The 20174-nt window shown below is 41.0% G+C and overlaps 1 protein-coding gene across 1 annotated transcript; it reads right to left on the reverse strand.

The window, feature by feature from the left end:
* Positions 1-250: 250 nt before the first annotated feature.
* On the reverse strand, positions 251-19518 carry LOC138632134 (uncharacterized). Its single transcript, XM_069717464.1, has 5 exons — positions 19221-19518; positions 11201-15349; positions 9369-9492; positions 6829-7692; positions 251-6108 (listed from the first exon to the last, which is right to left on the reverse strand). The coding sequence occupies exons 2-5, from the start codon at positions 14652-14654 to the stop codon at positions 5520-5522; spliced, it is 5031 nt and encodes a 1676-aa protein (XP_069573565.1). The 5' UTR covers positions 14655-15349; positions 19221-19518; the 3' UTR covers positions 251-5519.
* Positions 19519-20174: the final 656 nt, after the last annotated feature.

Here is a 20174-nt window from a genome sequence, read left to right on the forward strand (position 1 = left end):
ATAAATAAAGTTGAATTGAATTGAATTGAACTAAAGCTGAGACTTGGCACTTCATTGTACTGTCCATTATTTCATGAATGTGTTGAAGCAGAGAGCCTGAACAACAAAACATATTTAACTGTCATAATACTGGTCTGGTATGTTGGTGAACCTGGGTTAAGGCGAAGGGTAGCCTCTCTAATGCTGTAGTGCAATACTGAATTCCTGAAAAGCGTGCGAGGTTAGAATTACAGAAACAGACAACATTGAGTCCCATTCCACCATCAAGTTCAGTCTTTATTTGTACATTAATGCATTTATAACAAAGCTTGGGAATATGGCACACAAAATATTTCACATAAGTCTTCTTTTCCCACTAAGAATCCATTTCAGGTTTTAGTTGTTAATCACCAATAAGCTTTAACAGTGATCAGCATTGACATGAACTGCAAAGTATTCCACATATGGCCTGTTAATACTGGATTTGACAAAAGTCAGCAAAGGATGTGATACGTAACTAATCCATAGTATATCACAGTGAAGCTAGATGTCTTGGCACAGTTTAATGCTAGCAAAAATCCAATATTATTTCATTGTTAAAAATTGTACATACATCTATCTGGCTCATCATTTTATTTGGTCCAATTTGTGAGCTTTACAGTTTAGTTACTAAAAAAAAAAAACTTTCCAGCAGACATAAAGCAGTTGGGTTAAAAAAAAATTGTTTTAATTATTTCAACAGAAAGCAAGTTTTCAAGTGGTATACAGCAAAGTGCCAACTGGTTAATATATTCATAAAAATCCCATCTTACACCTTACATTAATAAACAAACGAATGATGTTACGTAAACAGCCTTTTTAGAATGAGACCTCAGCCAGAACATAGAGTCAGTGTGCCGTAAGTGCCAGTCAAAATAAGCAATGTGGATCACCCACACAGTTTATCCAGGTAGTTTTGTAAGTGCCACGTTCCTGTCCTATCTCTACAACAAGAAACAGTCTTCTCCACATAAAATAAACACAGCTCTCTGTACATGATCGTGTCAAAGTGCCAGAGCGGGCAGGAAACCTCCAAGAAACGGCCTGAAGCCCAACGGTGGAGCTGCAGGGGATTACTTGCTCTGTGAACAGCCGTGCTCCAATGCAACCGTTCATATAGAATAAAAAGGAGGAAAGATGAGGTTGTATAAGTGAAAAGTGTTCACACATACACCCTCTCCATTTCTTTATATTGCTCATATGTGAAAAGTGGGTGGAATGTGTCTGAATTATGTGAGCTTGGACACTCTCAAATAAGAGTTATGGCTGATTTTACTTTTGCACTCCCACATCCCATCATGCATGGCTGGATTGCTAACAAAGCGGGCACAGAACTGGCGGACCCCAGACCGCCACGGGCCCCAAAAGTTGGCAGGTTCAATGTATCCTTTGCCGTTTTTGAACGTTTGATCATTTGCAGATTTGTTGTTACTAAATGTAATATCAAATAATACGTGGGAATCTTTAAAAGTTAAGTTTAAATAACTTTATTATTACTGAGAAATCTTGTTTATGATTGGCTGGGAGGTGTAAATAAACTTCCAAATGGGTATTTGGTTGCCTTTCAAAAGTGAAGCAGAAAAAAAAAAATGATGTTTAGAGAAAGAGTTTAGGGTGAGTATTATTTGTCTTGAAAAACAAGAATCCTGCCTGTCTGAGGGACAGCGGTAGTGGAATTACAGAGGAAATGGGACCAATACTGAAAAGCAAAGTGGAAAGATGTGGAGAAAGACGACAGCAATGTGTTGAGTGTATCTATGACAGACCAAACGGGTGACACACTGTGCGTCTGTGATGGAGAGCTATGTAGAGTTAGCAATAGCGCTATTTTCACCTCTTAAAGGCTGAGTAGTTTTACAACTTTCAGGTGATCTGTAAAATTTGTGTCTCTCCCGATGTTAAGACTTGTTTGGTATTTTATAAATCTTAACCCAGCCTTTGTAAAATGCACACCCTGCTATTTTATTATATGTTGCATAGTCGCACAAACTGAATGAAAACATTGTATTTTATGGGGCCTAAAGGTTCAACGCGGCTGTTATTTTCCTGACTCATTTTGTGTTGCCTCATCACACATTTTGTGTTTTGTTGCATTAACACTCTTGCATCCTCTTGCAATGTTTGTATTTTATTTCCTCCAATTCAAAGGAGCAGTTTGGTCGAAATCAGTTCTAATCCTCTGCAGTTTAGTAAAAACACTCTGCAAGGGGCTACAGAAAGAAGAGAGGATGTGATATTTTATGTCAAGCATTTATTACTCATTACTCCTTCCAATAGGCTTGAGCTCTGACAGAATACAGTCACTGGCCGCGAGCACATCTACAGCTACGTTGCTTGATGTGCTGGGTGAAGATGGTTATTGCTCGGATGTTTGTGGTCGAATCTATAATGTTGAGTGTGTGTCTACGATGATGGACTGCAAATGCCTTTTACTGAGAAAGCATGCCACACACGGCATTCGAACCCACAGAGCTCCCGTCAGACATTTAAGACGTGTTACCACTTCAATAAAACAACCATGTCAACTCACTACACACACAATACCAGCGCATTTGGTGTTACACTCAACAACTAATGTGCACTGCTATAATCATAACAATCAAAGCACGGCCATAATCACCTACGTGACACCTCTGATGTGTCTTGATTACAATCACAGCTGCAGGCTGTGTGTCTGCAGTCAGAGAGCGGGGTGAACTATAACTCCTCCAGTTATTGAACTGCAGTTTCATTACTGACTTGTTCCTGAGCAGTCATAGCTGAGAATCTGTTCAACTAGCGGCCCACTATAATATGTAATATTATATCATCGTGCAACTCAAACCTTCTCTGTGGATGAGAAGGAATGCAGAACATTAATGCAAAGCCATGCAAATTTCTGGAAAAAAAATTCCTACCATGACCTTTAGGTGGCTCTGAAAAATGTTACAAGGAAAAACGCAAGATTGAAAACATAAATATTCCAAATAAAGATTCAAATTGTAGGATTTAGGGAAATCTTTCAGCAGAAATGGAATATAATATTGATAATTATACTTTCATTCGTTTATAATCACCTGAGAATTATTGTGTTTTCATTACGGGGGGTCCCCAAATATAATTATTCTATTCCACTACAGTGTCTTCACAGCTCACTTTTCATGTTTAGAAAACGATGGCTTTTCTGGGTATTTTTTGTGTTATGTGCCATAATCAAGGAACATTAATTTAACACATTCTGACATTAAAAAATTAAAAAAAGAATCACAAACTAGCAGCTGTGGTCATTTTAAAACATCGTAAGTCATTAGTTCTGACCTGATTAACATTCACCTCCGAAGACATTCAGACAGTCAAAAACAAAAATGTGCGACTTTAAAAATAGAGATATGCTAAGGAATGACTCAATTCCTCTGTGGATGTGCTTGTAAATCTGTGCTTAAAAGCACCAGAGAGAAGTCTGTCTCTGAACCTGACAGGTACATTTAAGGCTCTACCAAATCCTCTTGGTTTACACAAAGCATCATCATCAACAATGGCAAAGCTTTACAGTGTTCATGTTGGCAGATAAAGCTGCACAAGGCAACGATTTATTTTTCCCATTAAAACACCCATCTTATCTCAGCAACTGTAATCAAGAAATATGGCTGCAGCATCCCCACAAAAGAGTCAACCTCCAAATCCACGGGCCATCATGCACACTTCAAACATACACTAAGAAAGAACACATTGAGTTGACTTGGAAGTTTGCTTCTCATTGACCAATTTGAAATTCAAATGCAAAAATGAGAGGAGCACAATTAAATCTTCTTTGCAAGCAATTTACCTGCCGGGCTATAACTTCCTACACAACCTTTCACAGCCACGAGAATCAACGGTGGGTAACTGACGGTAATGTGTTCACCTTCAACCTTCCCTTCGTCACATCTGTAACAAATCTGTTCTCTCTTTCGAAGGTGCTATATGTATCATTTTTAACATCAGTAAATGATTACCACATTCATTGTGAAACATTAGTGTAATTATTCAACAACAAGACCGCTGCTGTGATGATTGGCAGCTCCACCGGCGTCAACACTCGACTTTACAGCGTGTGCCGCCGACTCGGATTCAGAGGGAAACATTTTGGAATGATTTTACTTTCAGCACAAACAGAGCTGAAGCTGTCCAATTTTCTCACTGTGATAAATGCTGAAAGGGGCGCGAGGGACAAATGGGCTGAAAATTGTCTCCAACATGTTTATCCTCTTCAGTAAAACCAAAGATGCCCAGGAGGTGAAGACAGACAGAGAGAAGAAATCTCTATTTTGAAAAAAAAACCAAAAAAAAAACACTAGCACTAAAACATACAATTAATTTGAGACTAGGCCTGTCAATCATCTCGGTCATGGTCTCACTGTTTATGGCAATTACACCAAACTACCTGATGATCACTTGATGTTTAAAAATGTTACACATAAAACCTCTGATTGAGTGTAAGACTGCATTTACAATCAATATTTGGCAGTATAAATCAAATGAAACTCAGCCATAATACGTATCAACACTTTCCACATATGAAACATAGAATATAGCATGAAACTGTAAGCATATTGCTCAATTATAACATTCACAATTTCAATCTAATTGATAAATAAAACATTTAAATTAAATGTTCTTAAATCCTTTCATTAGTTGTTCATGTTTGCACACTCATCACATATACTGTATATATTTCGCATTAATTATCTCAAATTGTTCAAAATATATTATTGACACACTGTTAAATACACTGTAAAGTTGGATGTCATTATAAAACACATTGATCACTGTAATGTTCAACCTCAGCCGAAGTCAGTTTTAGTTTTTAAAATACAGTAAATGCGGCATTATCTGGGGAAGTTAGTGTAATTTGATAAAAGGGCTGAGGCACATTTACATTGGGCAATGGATTACACAATGTCGGAGACTAGCGAGATCAATTATTTTCTCCAAGTTGAGTAATTTTTATGTTTTATTGTAAAAGAACATGTTTAATGTTTACTACAGGCAGCGAATCCTGACATGAATAAAATGAATAGAAATGCAAGTCGTGGTTGAATTTTCCTTGCAGTTGTATATATTCTGTACAGTACATTCAACAAAATAAAAATTCAATAAAACTATTCATTTTTATTATTTCGATAGATAATAATGTGAACATATGATTAATAAGCCCACCTTGTGTCCTAAAATATGACTGTTGATGAAACCCAAAAATGACTCTGTTGCTGTCAAGCCCGAGTCTCACCATTCCTTTCAAACTTAAAGTGAAAAATACGATATTTGAAACGCTAATCTAAGAAAATGCAACAAGTAACACCTTCTTTATGCAGCCTTTGTAGGTCAAAGAAGGCAGTGGCAGCAGCTCGATGCAAAATTCAAAAATTCAAAGACAAAAACTGGAGTTCTACAGAAAGTTAAATATCTTTTCTACCTTTCTGCATATCAGCTTCAGGCATTGAAAAGCTTCTCCCAAAAGGTCAAAGACCCATTTTCAGAAATCAACCAGAGGACGATGATGAAGGTGACGATGATGAAGACGATGAAGATGAAGGGGAGGGTCTATGGGTCTCATCACCCCCCATTTCTGTGCATCTTACCAGTGATGTTGAAGATGTCATTTCCTTGTCTTTTTCCTTTCTGCTTCCGGTGCAAACTGACCTCTGAGCTGGTTTAAACTGCCACGTCACCCTCTTTGATGCTGACAGCTGATCTACTGTTGTCGCCCGCCTGATTGGTGCAGTGACAGGCTGAGTTGTCATGGGAACGGCCGGTGTTGCTGCCACGCTGGTGGTAACCCCGGTAACGTTTCCCGCTCTTCCGTTGTTGTTTCTGTCTTGTTCTGTGAAGAGCTCACTCAGCACTTCGGGTTCAGTGGTTTCTCCAAACAAGTCCCAGCCGGGTTCGGCAGGCAGCTGCTTGGGCCGTGCTGCGCCAGCTGATCTGTTACCAGCCGCGGAGATTCTTGAGGAGCGACTGGGATCGGAGTCAGACAGGTCTGAGTCCCAGTCGCTGTCACCTGCCACCGAGTCACAACCTAGTACTGATACATCAACAGCTCCAGAGCCTGAACTCTCAGAATCTGATTCCCTGGAAGAAAAACAAAAACAACAACAAAAAAACACAAGAGACAGAATCAGACATGTAAGATATTGCATTGCAGTAAGATTGAATTGCACTGACCAGCATCTCTCCAATCTAATAGGTATTCAAAGTCTGTTCTTTCACTGCTTTTAAAAATGCTTTGACGCAAGCAATCTATATGTTTGAAATGACGAATAATTATCCCTAGTGCTGAACTGCAAACACACAGAGAGTGTAGGAACATCAATTTAACATATCGTATGATGGGTTAGTAATGGAAAAAGAAACGACTACAAAGTTTGTAAAAGAATATTAACGTGTGATTTTTTTTTTTTTTTTCAGAGAATTACTGTGTTCAGGTTCAGGATTCAAAAAAGGGGCTATTTCCAACATCTGACAATGTCTCCGATTCCGGACAGCAGCTCTGTTTTATTGAAAGGAGACAGCTGTGGTTTGGCCATCTGATTCGAATGCCACCTGGAAGCCTCCCTGTGAAGGTATTCCAGGCACACCCAACTGGGATATGATCATAAATAAAAGATGTGACCTGACTTAGCAGACTGCTAAAGCAACCAAGATAAGCAGACAAAAATGGAAGTATACATATATTGCTAAATGATGATATATGACAATATTGCTCTAAGTCATTTCTTACCCCTTACTAAATTACAAACAATGAAATGTATGTGAGCTGTGGTGAACACCCAGAGATAAATGCATACATACTTGCCACTGTAGGGTGTGGTTCCTGCAGGGCCCAGTAGGAGGCAGTCCGGAGCAGCCAGGTAAACAAAACTGTCAGTGCAAAGAAAATCTCCTTCTTCTAGTTTTTGTGGGGCAAGGTGAGCCAGCTTGGTGTCCCACTCCGTACTGGACTGGTCCATGTGTGTTTTCATGCTTCCTATATGTTGCTGTATACCCTCTTGCCTTGTAGAAACTTCTGAAACTGTGGTAACGTCGCCCCCAAAGGCAGGTCTTGCAGACACAGCAAGGTAAACAAAGCTGTCTGATTGGACAAAGGGATCTAAGTCACCACAGTCCAGTCCTGAGCTTCTGATTGGCTTCTGATTATGATCTAGAAGGTGTTTGACTTGTTTTGAGGGAGAGAGTGGAAGGGGAGAGTCCATACCCATGAGGGTCACTTTTTTCCTGGGTTGTGTTTCTTCACTTTGTTGGGTATGTAGACTCATGGAGGCTTTAATAACTGACTGTTCAAATGGGGTCCTAATAATTGAAACCATTCCTATCTTACCGTCTTTCCCTCTCTCTTTATCTGCCCCCATCTGTCCATGCCCTACTTCCTCTATGTCACCATCTCCTTCAATGCCTTCATGCGAGGCAGTGTGGAGGAGTGACGGGTAGCACCACTGGAGCTCTGCACTCTCCTCCCTCCCCCATCCCTTTAACCCTACATCATCCCCGTCTTTTTCCAGTGACGTGTTGCTGCTGCCTAGGTCGGAGCCACTTATTGGCTGATCGCTGTCAGAGCCGGCCTCCTCTTGGCTTTGATTGGATAAGGAGAGGAAGACGCCACTGGAGTCGGACTCCAGTGTAAGGTTGGAGTCTGGAGAGCTGTCCTCTTTAGTGGAGCTAGAGAAAGAAAAAAAAGACAAGCCAGTCAAAAGCTTCATCCCCATGTGTTTGCGTAGCTCCTGTGACTCCTCATGCTTTCTCTGTCTACCACTGGTTACCACAGATGCCATCAAATTTGTCATACCCTACTTTTTCAAATCAGGGCCAGTGATTTGTTTTTGTCGCACAGCCCCAAGACATCAAACTTGCACAGATGTATTGGGTGATGGACACGTCATTACGAAGACATTAGCTTTCTAATTTGGCTAAATTGTGGCATTGTTTTGGTTTGTTTCTTCATTTGTTAGCCAGACCACACTCATAATCATGAGTCAAAATTTGATATCTGTTATCAGGATCTAGTTGACCTATTTAGGTCCAAATTAAATCTATTTCTATCTGACATGTGTGATGTGCTGTCTGAAGTGCACCTGCAACCTCTTCTTATGAATCATCTTATAATGGTCCATCTTATAATAACATATAAAGCTCAATTTTAATTTGACAATAGATAGATATAATTAGGTAAAAAAAAAAGATATCCAGCTTATCAAAGGCATATATACTGCATATTATTGGCTTTTAGTGCTTATTAATTTATTTGTGCTTAGTATTAACTACTTGGCTCTGAGATAAATCCTATGTAGGTTTTAAAAAAGAAATTAAACAAAAGTCAATTAAAAGTCAAGAAACACATTGCATGTGGTAGTCTACTAAAAGAAATGAGTAAAAGTGCAGTCATATCTCCTGCTGAATTACAAACCAGTTATCAAACAACCACATGTAAACGCAAATCAGCTCATGAACTACTGAATTAGAATTGCTGGGAAGTTGGCTGGCCTTAAATAAGTGATTAATTAAATGCAAAAGGACATTGGAGCAAATTAACAAATTGTGGAAATTATTTGAAATACCTAAGTACAACTGTTTTATGATATTTTATTTGAAAAATTTAGAAATATTTTACAATCACTGGCACTGACCAAGACTGTTTACCATCTACCTTCTAATATATTCAATATGACTGTTCTAATTTGTTGATTGGATGTGGTGTGTCTCAAGGCTCAAGTGTTGGGCCACTACCATTTTGGTCATTTATTTCACTCATGGCTCAACCGCAAGAAATTCTGTGCATTCAATTTGCATTTACTTACATTTAGAATCCAAACATGATCAATTTTAAACTGCGAGAAATCTTGGCACCACACTGCACGGTGCACAGCTGCCAGTCAAAATCAGGTGCTGATATATTTCATTGCTCTGTGAGTATATATCAAAAAAGTATAAAAAGAAAAGATAATGAGAAATGAAAAGAAAAAAAATTACATCCAAAAATTATATTTTGTTGTTTAAATCTGCTCTCCATAGCACTGGGGTGCATCTAGCACCCACAAAATAAATAAACCAAAATATCCAGATATCTTAATAAAAACTCTCTAAACTGATCTCAAAAGCCAGTATCAAAGTGCAACATAAAATCATGGCATTGAATAGAACTTATCATCCGGTGGCATTGTGGCTCAGCGCATTTATAACCCCGTCCAAAGGGGACTTTAATCAGATCTACAGTTTATCTTGACTGAATTCAAACCTGGATTTAGATTTTGCCTTGTGCAGTCACCCAGGCTGCATTTAACATCAGCTGGAGATTAGTGTGCAGTCGGTGCAGACCATAATCATGCTCATGGAATTACCTTGTGCCAGCAGTGGAAGTCCCAACAGATTTAGTTGACCAGTCAACCGGAGGTGTGTCTGTGTCTGTAGCTGGTGAGGCCACAATGCTGAGCTCCAAAATGACTTGGGATCTGCTGCCCACTCCTGAAAAGTAGAGAAAGCACAATTAAACAAGAGAAACAGTAGATACTGTACAATCAGTGGATATACCATTCATCCTTTCCTTATCATACCTTCGGACATTTGTTCACAACCAGTTGATCAGTCTTTGTCATTGTGTAGTAGCTGTTGCTCAGCTTTCTCGCTAAAACCTTTCCGTAGTATTTGGAAAGTGTCTTACGCATTGGTTTCTGAGAGGATAATTTTTCAGTAATCATACAAGACATCAAGTGCAGTATGGCTCAAGCTATGACAGGACAAGCAAACAAACTCTCTGCTCAGACACATGACAATCAAAAAATATCATTGCTTGGCAAATTTTCACATTCACATGCAATAAATAGTTCCGCATGAATTGAGATGTGTTATGTTCACCAATAACAAATCAACTGATTTCACCTACTGTATACATACTACTCAGATGTTAAAGGGTTAAACTAAGATGCAATGGAGCTCCATTTGTCAAACGGATCACATTTGAGTGTCTCACTCATAAGAATGTATGCATTACACATTCTGGTACTGATTTAAAATTTCAAAGTCCATTTCTTACCCCTTTTCCCTGAGTAGTATTTAAGGCTTAGCTGATCCATTAACTATCTGAGAAAGCTTCGATGTTATTGAAAGGTATTTTAATAAAGCCACCATGGGCTTTTCAATATATTTCCCCTTTATGATCTCCATATAAGTATACATTGAACTGTGCGCACAGACAGACAGGAACACTGAACTACGTAATATATAATATGGGTTATATTTAGTAAAGCTGGGTTTCTGAGGGAACCAGGAGAGATGAGATGAAACAAAAGCTGGACTGCTTTGATTCTGAAAAACAGAGCCCTAAGTTATGACATGTTCTCACAATATAACATTATATTTCTGAAGTTTTCAGGAGTTATCGCCCTGTGAAACCTATCAGAGGTTCTCCAATACCAAAATCATTATTTAGGTCAGATCATAGCACTGCGCTGATATTATTTAGAAAACTGAAGAAAAAAAAAGAAAAAAAAAACAGTGTTTATGCCTGGAAACTGATTAATACATCAGTCCAAAACAAGAACAATTGTATTTCGCTGGCACTAATTTACCACCACCACAACCACAACCTATTTTGGTCCATGTATTTACCAGCCAAGCCAATTTTTCAAACAGTCATAAACAATAGGATTTATTGTGAATTGTATACAGTATGATAAATCTGCTGTTTTATATGTTCATGTCATCAACATAAAGGTTCATACAAAAAAATTATTCAATGGGTTTCACTGCAAAATGTTATACTGATTTAAAAAACAAAAGGCATCTGTTCATTGTTGCAAATCAACATAAAGAAATACAGCCCATAAATCATTACACTGTATAACATTTTAGCAGCTGAATTTTTCTACTTTCCTTTTACTTAATCCACAAATTGTCACTGGTCTTTCAGTGATTTAGGTCTATATTGCCAAATTGGGGCTCAATCAAATTAAAATTAAGATGTTCATACAGCCAAGTCATTTTTCCTGCATAGGAGTACTTGTTTATCATCTCTGGGATAAATGACAGTGCAGTTCACATGATCTATAGCTGCCTTTTCTCAAGGTCTCCTTGCAAGGTAAAATGTCCACAGCTGTCAGACTCCAGACTCCAAGTTTGCAAGGCACATTAATTTAAAACTTGGGAATAATGAAGACAAATATACAGGATCTACCTGTGAGATGAGCAGCTTTCTCTCTCTGTGGCCCAGGGTGTGTTTGGTACATGTCAGCTCGTTCCCTCTGCGGATCGAGCAGTGTCTGGTACGTATCCTGGGTGTCTCTATGGGGCTGAGACAGGTCTAGGTGCTCCAGGTCAGAGTCCAGCTCCCTGGCTCTCCTCTCTAACTCTGTCAGGCTGAGCTCCGAGGCTGCTGAGGAAGGCGGGTGGGAGCCCCCAAACCCAACCGGGGGCCGGAGGAGAGGCCAACGCTGCAGGGAGCCTGTGAAGGAATCTGTATCACCTCCTCCTGCTGCTCCTCCTTTTTCCCAGCCATCATCCCACAACGTGTTGACCATGTCAAGGACATCATCCCAACTCTCCGTCCCTTCCTCCTCTCCAAGTTTCCCTACCGCCCCTCCGTCCAACTCCCCTTCTTCTTTCTGTAATTTAACCACATCCTCCTCCAATTCTTGACCTTGCTGCTCCTGTATTCCATCCTTAGTCTTCACACCTATATTCTCCAGATTTTCAGATGTTGTTTTGATCCCCTGCTCTTTTTTCACATCCTTGTTTTTGTTTGGATTTTCCTGGATTTTTTCTTCAACCCTTCTCTCTATCTTTTCTCGTTTAGTTTCCTCCACCAACTCCACATCAACAATAATCTTCTTTTTCTCCTTAACCACTTTCTCCTCCTTTTTGTATTTCTCTTCTCTCCTTTGGTTCTCTTTCTTCTCTTCCTTCTCCTTCTTTTCCTCCCTCTCAGTGTTCTCGTTACTCTGTTCTCCTTGTTTTTCCCTGCTTCTGGATCTCCTGGGTTCTTCTGGCTCTCTGCAGACCCTCCAGTGCTCCAAGTTCTGCTCCTTTAAGGAAGCTCTGCCCACCAAACTGGTCCCCTGTCCTGGTTCTGGATGCGAGGGCTCTCTGAGTGAGCATCGTCCCACAATACTTGAAGAGTTTGTTAATGGATTCTCTGAGAAGTGGCCTAGATGGGAGTGAAGATGGGCATGTGGACGTCTCTTCTCCAAAGCTGAGAGGACAGAAGGGAGTGGAGGGAGAATTGGGAGATTGTGAAGTGCTCCACCCTGACGAACAGTCCTCTTTCTAACAATAATTCGGCGAGGCCAGGTGGACTCAATGCCTTCAGCTGGGCCTGTTGATTCAAGGTCTCCAAGCCCCCTGCTTGGTCGAGGACTACTGACGACACCTGGTCTCAGCCCTGTGGCTGTGCCAGGTCTAGTCCTAGAGCTGGACTTGGATGATTTGGATTTGTGGGATCTTGAACTTCTCTCCACATGGCTGGATTCAATTCTATCAATGTCCAAAGGCTTTGTATCAGCTTGATCTGCAGGGGCAGCTTCAGTTTTACATACAGCCACAGCACTCATTGGAGCTTTTTCTGTTGTCCTAGTGCTGGCCTTGGCTTCACTGACAACCCCAGTCTCACTGTTATTCTTCTTCGCTGTCTCAACCCCTACCCCAGCTTCTAGTACTGCCTCAGGCTTAGATGTCGGAGCAATTTTAAAATCGGTCTCAACTTTAGCTTCTACTCTAGACTCTGCTGCTGAAACAACCTCATTACCAACCTTAGCTACAACTTCAATTTCTGTTCCAGTCCTGTTGTCCACCTGCTTTAAACTAGCTTTAGACTCAACCCCTTGCTCAAACCCTGGCTTAAACCCTGGACAAGATCCAGCTTCAATCTCAACTCTATCTCCCAGCCCAACCATGCTTTCAGTGTCAGTCACATTTAAGGGTACAGTTTCAGCAGTAGGGCCTGGTTTAGTCACAGCCTTTCCATTTTTTTCTCCACTCTTTGTCCCTCCCCTGTGTCCCTCCTTGGTAACAGCTGGAGCCATGTTTTCTATCTGCACCCCAGATTGCACTTTTCCTTCCAAATCCCGACCCCCTGGTCTTGTCTTCACCTGGGAGCCCATTCTTGTTTCAGACACATGCTTCATGCTAGACCTGGACCCATTGTCATATTTGTTCCAACTTTCAGCTCTATGATGTTCTTGTATGCCAGCCCTGATTTCAGCCTCTGACATGTTTCCAGACCCAACTTCACAGACCAGCCTTGGCCCACACCCAGATTTACTGTCAACCAACACCAAACTCACACCGCTATTGTTGAATTTAGGAACCATCCCCCCACCCACAGTTTCAGGGAGAACCTTTGACCCAGCTCTATTCCTACCTACTGCTCCAGTGCCCATTCTGGGGGCAGCACTGGGGGAGGGTGAGGGTGAAGGCTGGGGGAGCAACAAGGGTGTAGTGTCTAAACCCTGGTCAGGCTCTAAAAACACAGAGTCTCTGTCTGAGCGAAGAGGAACCGGTCGGCCATACCCAAAGGTTCCAAAAGTTGATGTCTCAATCCTCTCCCTTTCTCTTGCTCTCTCCCTTTCCAGCCGTCCCCTTTCCCTCTCTCTTTCCCACTCTCGCTGGGCCCACCCACGCTCAAGTTCCCTTTCTCGCTCCCTCTCCCACTCCCTTTCTCGCTCACTGCGGCCCCATCCTCCTCCTCGATCCCTCATGTCCTGTTCGAGGTCATGTACTGAGAGTTGGACCAGCGGAGCGCGGTAGGGTGATCTTCTAAGCTCCTGGGGTGGTGAAAGCCTAAGGCTCTGAGTTTGGGAGTAATGCCTGGGCTGGATGACATGGGGAGGGGAACAGCGCAAACTTTGAGACTGACTGGGGCGAGGCTTAGCTGGGGAGAAAAAGACTGGAGTATGGTAGCCTGAAGAAAGAGGTGATCCGGAGAAGGGTGAAATGAGAGGGGAAGTAAGAGAGGAGGACTGGCCTCCAGGCGGAGGGTAGTGCCCTGGGTTCAGATATCCCCCTCCTCTGTCCATCATTTCAGCTGTAGTAAGCTCGACACACTCCATGTGTTTTGGCGGTGTCAAGACTTTCCAGGAGTGTCGACCATCTCTGCTCTTCGTGCTGTCTCCTTGGTGATGGTGGTGGTGATGGTGGTGTTTCTTTGATGAGGAGGAGGAAACTCCCGGCGCTGAGAATGAAGACACTGAGGGAGAAACTGATCGGTTGAAATGTCCTGGTGAATGGCAGCCGCCGCCATCTATATCCTGACCTGCGAGCTTCAGTGAATCATAGATTGCTCTTTCATCCAGTCGCCGCACAAAGGAGGGATTTGGAGTTAAAGAGCGGGGTTGTGGATCAAACATGTCAGCAGGGGTCCTGCTGACTCTGAGAGAGCCACTTGCTGAGTAGCTAAAACTCCCCTCTCCTCCACAGTCTCGCCGTATGGACCCTGCAGGGTGGTGGTGATGGCTGTCAATCTGTTGATTGATGCACATGGTATCATAAATGGATCGTTGGGGTATGTAGCCGTCTCCATACCCCCCTTCCACTCCCATATCTCGCCTTCCCATCCCCCCATCCCCAACTCCATGTTTCTCAAGGCAGCAAGAGCTCTTCCTGAAACAACCGGGACGGCTAAGAGGCTTGCCCATGATTGGTCGGATGGCTGACGGTGGGGGGGGTTGGTGGGAGGCACGTGTGAAGTTTGAAGAGTGAATTGTGAAGTCGTTAATTTTACTAGATCTAAAAAAGTTTGCTTGCAAAATAACTTTCAGAATATACAAGGTGCATGTCAGCTGGTTTTGAGAGAGCCATGGGAAAAGAAAAGAAGTGGAGAAATATCATATTCAAAATGTTAGCTTTTTCTTTTCTGGTAAAATACTGAAGCATATTCCTTCTGTTTCACCATGAACTCAGGAGAATCTTGGGATCACAGTTCCGCACGCCTTCAACAAAAATCCTTTTGACAAATGCTCCATGGTATGAAAAAAAGGCAAGAAAATAGTGTCCAAATGGTATTTAAAAATTAATTATTTTGAGAGAAAAAAATCCAACCAGATTTTGGAAAAATACATGAAAAGATAAGACAAAATATGTCCAGTTTTTATGTCCACAAGGTTTTCTAGCTCATATTCCCTCCTACTCGCTTCCCGATGTGACAGCATTTGTATTTATTTTGGTTGTTTATAGTTCTAGCTCGCTGTTCAGAGACAATTAAATCTTTATCCAGCAAAGCCTCAGTCCATCAGACAAGGACCAACAGAAAGAGTGAGTACAGTAGATGGAGAATTGAATCCAGTCAAAAGCTTCTCCTCTCATTCTGGCTGTGGTGATTAGTGTCCGCTGGCTGTAGAAAACAAAGCAAACAACAGAAATGGTTGAATGGAAGGCAGCTAGAAAATGTCTCTTCATAAGTCAGTGTCTACTAGCAATTCAGTATTAGGATATTAGGTCAAAATATATATTCCTGCATGTCCGGTTAAAGGGTCACGCCACCCAGTTTACTTGTCATGAGACAGACTACTCAACCCGTAAAAACAGTTACATAACATCCTATGTGGCTCTGAATAGAGAATTCTATAGTCAGAGGAAATAACCCTTGTAATGTAATCAGAACTCAGATTGGTCGTAAGACTTTTTAAAAACTAAAAAGTGGAGTTTGAAAGGTACTGGAATTAACCAAGCAGGGAGGGTCTAAAGAAAGATAATTAAGTTGCATTGTGGGAACTGTAGAACCCGCTGCTTGGCCCATTCCAAGAAGGAAGAAATTAGGCTTTTGGGGCCTGTACTTCTTGGATTTCTAATCATGTATTTTTATTCTGTCTTTAAGGAGTACCCCAATTTAAATCTTAAATTGCATGCATGCTTCTTAGGTTTGATCCAACTGCCTCCAGAGGAATTTACAAACAATTGAGAGGAAAAATGGGTTGACTGAGACTACTTCTTCAACCTATTAATTACAACTTTGGAATCTTTTACATTTGATTTAAATACATTAAACCTTTAGTGTACAACTGATATTGATTATAAAAATGAACAAGCATTACATTCAAGCCTTTGCCAAAACAGTTCACACAAAGCTTATTAAGTGTTTGCCGGGTAGATCTCTTAGTTTTTCAAATCTGGAGTCTGGTGCAGTATTCCCACATTACGTAAATGACTGCATACTGGGGATGCTCTATGGGCAGAGCATGGACCCCCGAGACTACCATTAGCTGAGCCAGTTTTGGTTTAGTGCTATGCTAACTTGAATATGAATAAAATCATTTAATCATGCATTTCTTCTAGACTTTCCAAATGCTTTTGAGCCATATGGATACAATTTGTATTGTGAAATGAATCATTTCACAGGAGTTGCGATGCTCAAGACAATTTAGCCACCATTTTATAGCTGCAGTAGTAGTGACTGAATAGGCTAAAGTGAGGCCTATGATGTCAGCACACTTCAACAGAGTTTTTGTAATTACTCTCACTGGCGGAGACAAATGTTCTGCAGTGTACATTTAAATGATGCCCTCAGGTCAAACAGCACTAAACCAAGAACCTCCATCCATCTGTGGGTCATACCGAGAGGATCTGTGCTTTAATTTGACTCAAAAGTCATTTTGTAGAACAATTAAAATACAATCAGTAAAATGTCGTGCAGTACCGTGACATGCACAGAGCAGGAGGATATGAGTAAGTATTACAAGTTTCATCGCTTGATCAAAATTAGAGTTACACACGTTTTTATGAGTGCTGGTTTGGCATGGTTCGCACATCAAATTTTGTGTTAAACTCTGAAAAGCAGCACTGGTGATGCTTAAAATCCTCCAGGAAGTCTCTGGCAATGAAGCAATGAGCCCGAAGAGGTATAAACAGCAAGGCGAACCAGGTGGGTTTTCTTTGGCATTTGACTTGTCCCTAAGGGTCAGACTGTCAACACTGAGTTCTACTGGAATGCTCTGAGGCATTAGGGAAAATATTCAGTGCAAATGACCTAAACTGTGATGCGATGGTACTTGGGTTCTCCAACAGGACAAAGCGCCTGCTCACAGCGCGTTGAAAAAGAACAAGTTTCTTGCCCACAAAAACACAATTCTGCTTCCCACCACTCCTACTAACCTACTAACTCCTACTGCTTCTTTCTGTTCCCCAACAATATGTCACAAACTTTGATGTGTGCCCTCACAGGAATGTACATAACTCGGGTGCAGATTTTGATCAGGCAACAAAATTTGTAACACACTCATTTCATTCGTTCATGTTCATAGGCAACAGGAGCATCCTCAGAACTTATTGATTCACCCTCGCATGCAAGTCGAGAGGTGTCGCTACTTTGCCAACGTCTTGAAAAAGACCCACTGTCATCCTCAGATCAGCAGTTTTACATTGCCTTTGACTGAGAGGCTGCTATTCAAGAAAGAAGCCCATGCTTCAAAAGAGACACCTTCAAGCTAAGCTTCAAACTAAAGTTTGCAGCTGACTATTTGGGCACAGAAAAGGTCTTTTGGAGTGCAATGTACCAATGGAACAGGCACAAAATTAATGGAATAAGGAAGAGGGAGGGAGAAATCTTGTCAAACCATTTAGTCACGCATTTAAAACTTGAACAGAACTTGGTTTCCCAATGTTAAGCTTTTGGAGTGACCTTCCCAAAATCCGGACCTGAACTTTATCCAAAATATCTGGACTTGCTTAAAAGTCAGGTCATTGCCAGGAAACCAACAAATATAATTGAAGTCTCCCAATTATGCCAAAACGAGTGGGCAAATATCTATTTAGAACCCTGGCAGAAGCCTGTTGATGGCTACCAAAAGCATCTGGTCAAGGCTTAATTTTAATTAACCAAATATTATATGTGCTGTATTTTTAATTTAGATAATATGTTGATTTTGGGAAAAGAAAAAATAAGTTCAAATGTGTACACCAAATTCTTGGATTTTTGCTCTCTTTTAAAGATGTATGTTGACATTAATTCTTACCCAAAAAAGGAACAGTTCAAAGAAATCCTTGAGTCCAACAATGCCATAACAATACTGTGCGCATGTAAACTTCAGACCACAAGTGTAACAAACCAACAGTGTTCACAACCTTCCAAAACCAAACGGTGTTTTCTTGCCTCTCATGCATTGGTTAAACATCAAATTAAATATGGGATTTCCAAGCCATCCCATTGGTCAGTTTTGAGGAATTTCATTCTGGAAAGAACATACACCATACCAACAGTTCTCACAACCTAAAGACAGGAAATATTCCTAATAGCCAAGTAAAAAATAAAAACAATTTAAAGTGATGAGGCCGTGCTTTGGAAAATTCATAGATGTCTTATCTTAGAACATATAACAAACAAACAGTTCTCACAACCTAAAGGGTGAAACAGCAAAGATAACAAAAGACAAAACCTCAATCAACTTGCCAAGCATTTTGAAGTTGGAGAGATGTTAATGCGACAGCTTGCACCAAGCGGTCCTAAAGCCCCATGTAAATTTGGTGCCAAAAATAAAGTCAAGGTGACGTCAATATTCCTTCAAAGCTGATCCCTCAATCAATATGACAAATCAAAAGCTGAATGGCATTGTGAAAATTAGGTCTGATGTTGTCATTTCTTTTTTGAATGTATTGGTTAATTTACAGCACCTACCCATAGCTAACTCCGGCTTTGTGGGAGGTAGCAACAGTACGTAATATGATGATTAGCTCTTATTTGCTTAGAAGTAAGCAATACGAACAGAAGTAAAAAAAAAAAATTAAAAAAAGCATACACCACACACAGTGAGAGGTCTGGTAGACCCAGGACAGCACTGCTTAAATTCACTACCACTTGAACCACTTCAGTGGAGAAAAAGTTCAAACATAATTGACGTTACATTCCAAATCTCATTTTAGCATACTTCCCTTGCTCACAATGAAAAGAGTACATTGACATTTGCATTTTGAAAAACATCTTTTGAACGCTTTTTGCTGTAGTTCTGAAGAGTCCATATTAATCAAAAATGACATGTTAAAGAGTCAGAACTCTAATTTGCATGTATTAGTGATGCCTTCTTGACAAAGAAGCCAGTCTCCGTCAAAGGACCCTATTGATAGCTGAGAGTCATTCTTAGTCTGCATTTCTCTATCTGTTCATTGTGCCTTCGGTCTTAAGCATCCTCTCTTTCTTTCTCCTCCCTTGCTCTCTTTCATCACTGCTGCTGCCACCTGCTCTATTTCCCCCCGATCAATAGAAAAGCCACAACCTTAATAACATGGTCACAGTCAGTAAAAGGCATCTGTCAATCCAGTCCTTCGATCCTGGTCCCATCCTGGTAATGTGTTGTCATTCTGCTTCAAATCAGCATCCTCATTTGTTTTTCTTACTAGCATCCCTGTTGTTTCTTTCTCAATCCCTCTTTCTTTATCTCTGCTGTTTTTCTCTTTTTCAGTCGCTTGTCCCCTTCTCTCTCTGCCTCTCCCACCTCTCTCTCCACTGTGAATCATGCCTTCTGTCAGTGGAAGGTTTTTTTGACAAGCGCTCTCTCTGCCAACCAGCACACCAACGCAAACCTTCCTCCTCCTCCTCCTCCTCCTCCTCCTCCTCCTCCTCTCCCTCTCCCTTCTAGCTTTTCTCTTTCGCAATTCAGCCTCCCTCCACCTCTCGCTCTCTTCTTCTCTTCCTCTGCCTCTCTCTCTCTCTCCTTCCCATTTACACTCCACACAGCTTTGGGGCTTTAAGAGCTTTGGAGTTGCAAAGAGACCAACTTCTCCTCTCCATCTGCCTGTCTTTCCTTTGCATCTCATCTCATCTCTCTATCTTAGCACTAATTCATCATCACTCTTTATGGCCATCTTTCTACCCCCCCCTCCTTCCCCTCCCTCCTCCCATTCCCTTCGAGATTTAGTTTGACCTGAGTGGGTTCCCCATGGGAAATCCTCACCATCATACGTTTAAGAAATGAGGTAACGAAGGACAAGAGGAGAGAGAAAAGAACAGACCTCTCTATCTATCTATCTATCTATCTATCTATCTATCTATCTATCTATCTATCTATCTATCTATCTATCTATCTATCTATCTATCTATCTATCTATCTATCTATCTATCTATCTATCTATCTATCTATCTATCTATCTATCTATCTATCTATCTATGCCACATATCTATGCTTCAGTCTCCCACACACTCTTTTCTTCCTGGCTCACTCCATCCCTCT

Source organism: Brachyistius frenatus, unplaced genomic scaffold (assembly GCF_029030835.1).
Source record: "Brachyistius frenatus isolate BFR_SWC_R1_liver_20210118 unplaced genomic scaffold, ASM2903083v1 Contig_175, whole genome shotgun sequence".
NCBI lineage: Eukaryota > Metazoa > Chordata > Actinopteri > Embiotocidae > Brachyistius > Brachyistius frenatus.